The following is a 3,723-nucleotide window of genomic DNA, read 5'->3' on the forward strand; positions in this document are numbered from 1 at the left end:
GTTAAGACAAGCTAATTTACCATTGACATTCTGGGCAGAGGCGGTAAATACAGCCAATTATATAAGGAATAGATGTCCAACAAAATCTCTAAGCGATGAAGTACCACTTAAGGTTTGGACGGGCAAAACACCTACCGTTGCACATATGAAGCCTTTTGGTGTCAAAGCGTTTGTTTTAATAAAGGGAAAAGCAACTGGCAAATTCGATTCTCGCTCAGAAGCATGTATTTTTGTTGGATATTCTAACGAAGCCAAGGCTTATCGATTGTGGTTGCCCAAGAACCGAAAAATAGTCATTAGTCGCGATATAAAATTTTGCACAGAAATGTTTTACAATAATAAGAATAACGTCAACGAACCACTTAAGGAACAAATAATTGATATTATTGTGCAACCAAACGACGATTTAAATATGCCCGAAGAGGATACGAGTAAAACAGAAAACGTGAACGTGAAAAACGAACAACGTAGTAGAGGTAGGCCACGATTGGACAGAAAAGGGTTACCAGGACGTCCAAAGAAAATATACAAAAATATAATAGAAGAAACTGCTGACACTAACGATTCTGATAACAGTACAGATTTTGAAGACTGTGAATTTGCAAATTTGGCTATTAGCAATGACCCAACAACAATAAAAGAAGCTATAAGTGGCGACGAAGCAGCAACTTGGTTGCGCGCAATCGAAGATGAGTATCTTGCGCAACTATCGAATAACACTTGGGACATTGTTGAGAGTCCTCTTGATAGAAAAATTATTGGAAGTCGTTTTGTTTTTCGCACAAAGGAAGGAAATACAAAGAAAGCACGTCTTGTGGCGAAAGGCTGCTCCCAACGTCCAGGGGAGGATTTTACCATTACGTATTCCCCAGTCACACGTCTTGCATCGGTTAGACTAATGGTTGCACTGTCAGCAGAAATGGGGTTAGTGATACACCAGATGGATGTGATTACAGCGTATTTGAATGGTGATCTTGATGAAGATGTCTATATGGAGGTTCCTGAATATCTAGATGTGATGCTAAAGAAGGTAATATTGAGGGAGTCTGAATCAACACTGGGTCCGAAAGCAAAACATATCCAGAGCACGGCCCAGACATGACAAAAGTTACTTAAAAGCTGTAATAAACCGGTATGTAGACTTAGAAAATCGTTATATGGCCTACGCCAGTCTGGTTACCAATGGTATCAGAAGCTTACGACTAAACTGCTACAAATTGGCTTAATGCCATCGAAACGTGATCCATGCTTATTTTTTATGAGAAAAAATGAGAAGATAATGCTAATTACGATCTACGTTGATGATCTGTTAATGGCATCAAATGATGAGCAGTTGTTGAAGCAAGTGAAGCGGTCCTTAGCTGAGAATTTCGAAATGAAAGACATTGGTCCTATTAAAACTTGTTTAGGAATAGAATTCCATCAGGATTTAAAAACAAATAGCGTATTTCTAGGGCAACGTAAATATGCCGAGGAGATTTTGATACGATTCGGTATGGAGCAGTGCAAGCCCATACAAACTCCAATGGAACTAAATTGCAGGTTGGAAAAACCAGCTAGCGCAAACGAAAGCGAAATGAAAGTCTATCCATATCAAAACTTATTAGGCGCTCTGATGTATTTATCTGTTACAACGCGTCCTGACATTGCATTTACGGTGAGTTTTTTAAGCCAGTTTAATTCTAATTACAGCCTACAGCACTGGAAAGCTGCTAAACGGGTGCTAAGATATGTGAAAGGCACCATCAACTACGGCCTTCTATACAAGAAAAGTGATTCCGAGCTATATGGTGTTGCTGATGCCGATTGGGGAGCTAATTTAGCTGATAGGCGTTCTTATTCAGGTTTTGCTTTCATTCTCGCTGGCGGATCTATATCATGGGAGGCGCGAAAGCAACGTATAGTGTCACTTTCTACCACAGAATCGGAATACATGGCGTTATGTGAAACAACCAAAGAGGCACTTTATTTGCGCGAAATTTTAAATGAAATTGGATAGCAGCAAAACTGTATCACAATATACAATGACAGCCAAAGTGCGCAAAATTTAGTGAAAAGCTCGGCATATCATTCGCGCACGAAACATATAGATGTTCGTCATCATTTCATTCGCGAAAAATATCAAAATGGCGACATCGATCTACAATATATTCAAACAGAGGAAATGCCAGCCGACGTGCTAACTAAGGGGTTATCTTCGCAGAAACATTACAGATGCATCTTGGACTTGGGCATGAAAGAGGCTGACGGCAAAAATTGAAATTCTTCGAGGGGAGGTGTTAGGAAATACGAAGCAATTCCAATGCCTAAATACAACCCTGTTTTAGCGCCCTCTACAGTATCTTATACATATTATACATAATTGAAGTATCTATTGTAACTATGAAATAAAAATCCGAACGCTCTCTCTGAATAAAGACATTGAGCTGAACGGACAACATCTCACATCAACAATTAACATAATTTTCATTATTTTCAATTGCCATTTTTTCCTTTTTCACTTTATTTTACTCCGCACGAATCTTCTTCTTTGCTTGTGTTCAACGAACTGAACGAGTAAAAGCAGTAAACAATGATACACACGAAGCAACGGTTGCAGCAACCTATCCCAAAAATCAAATTTATTTGATATTTCAGGCAATGGTTGCAGTAACACGAAAATCATTTGGCAATACAGCTACACACGAGGCAACGGTTGCTTCAACATGGCCGAGTTGCTGCAACGGTTGCCTGGTGTGTATTTAGCTATAGAGAAGTCTCAATGACAGGAACGTATGGAATTTCGAGGGGTACTCGTTTTGCGCGCGTGGTACACCACAGCCACATTTTTCACCAAAAGTTAACAGTAAGGGGCTGAATTATGTAAATTTAGCAGCAGTCGATAAGAATTTGTTGGTGATTAGAAGCAAATAATGTTAGGTAGCTTTTTAATATGACCTATATTTGAATTTTTCCAAATCATCCAAAAGTATATACATATGTAGTTAGTCTGTCTGTCTGGTGTCTGTAAAACTTTGTTGAATCCCTTCAACTGAATCAAAATCCTCTATAGAAAACGCTTCATTACCAGGCGCACAGGAAGATGGCATATGCAAATGTAAATTTGTGAATTTATATACATATGCGCATATGTATATGCTGTGTGTATGTATGCTCACTAGCGACAGCTCAAAATAAAACGGTAAACTTCTCAAGAAATCCAGCGCGCACTCATAGGCGCAGCGCACATTCATAGGCACAGCATTGTACATATACACATATTTACGTACATATATTGATGCATACATATGTACGAAGCCGCGGGCACTCGACTTGACAAAAATTCAAGGATTTATCAAATATTGGCAAATAATTCTACGCGAAATATTCCAATATTGACTATTTTCGAATTGTCGAGAAAATTGGCATATGGGCGGCTCGTTTTATGAATGAAAGTTCTTGCTCTTAGAACTATGAGCTCGAATTTATCAATGAATTTTTTGATGATGAGTTTTTGTTGCACAGTACAATAGTTGAAACTGTTCGCGGCCGCCGCGACTGTTCAGCGCTATGCCAACTAGAATGATGGCCGCTACGCCTGCGTCTATGACTGCATTTTGTTCTTGTAGTCGCTAGGCATAGAATTTTAGCTTTGAACGACATACACATTTTGAGGAATAAAGTGAGTTCCCTGTGTGTGCGGTTGTATGCACATGCATATGTGTATATTAATAAGCATTGTTT

General features: G+C 39.0%; 1 protein-coding gene across 1 annotated transcript; it reads left to right on the forward strand.

Moving 5' to 3' along the window:
* The first annotated feature begins 1,279 nt into the window (after positions 1-1,279).
* LOC129250391 (uncharacterized) lies at positions 1,280-1,999 on the forward strand. Its single transcript, XM_054890021.1, has one exon. It carries the CDS (start codon positions 1,280-1,282, stop codon positions 1,997-1,999), a length of 720 nt encoding a protein of 239 aa, XP_054745996.1.
* The last annotated feature ends 1,724 nt before the right edge of the window (positions 2,000-3,723 follow it).

The sequence above is a fragment of the Anastrepha obliqua genome, chromosome 6, assembly GCF_027943255.1.
Source record: "Anastrepha obliqua isolate idAnaObli1 chromosome 6, idAnaObli1_1.0, whole genome shotgun sequence".
NCBI classification, from domain to species: Eukaryota; Metazoa; Arthropoda; class Insecta; order Diptera; family Tephritidae; genus Anastrepha; species Anastrepha obliqua.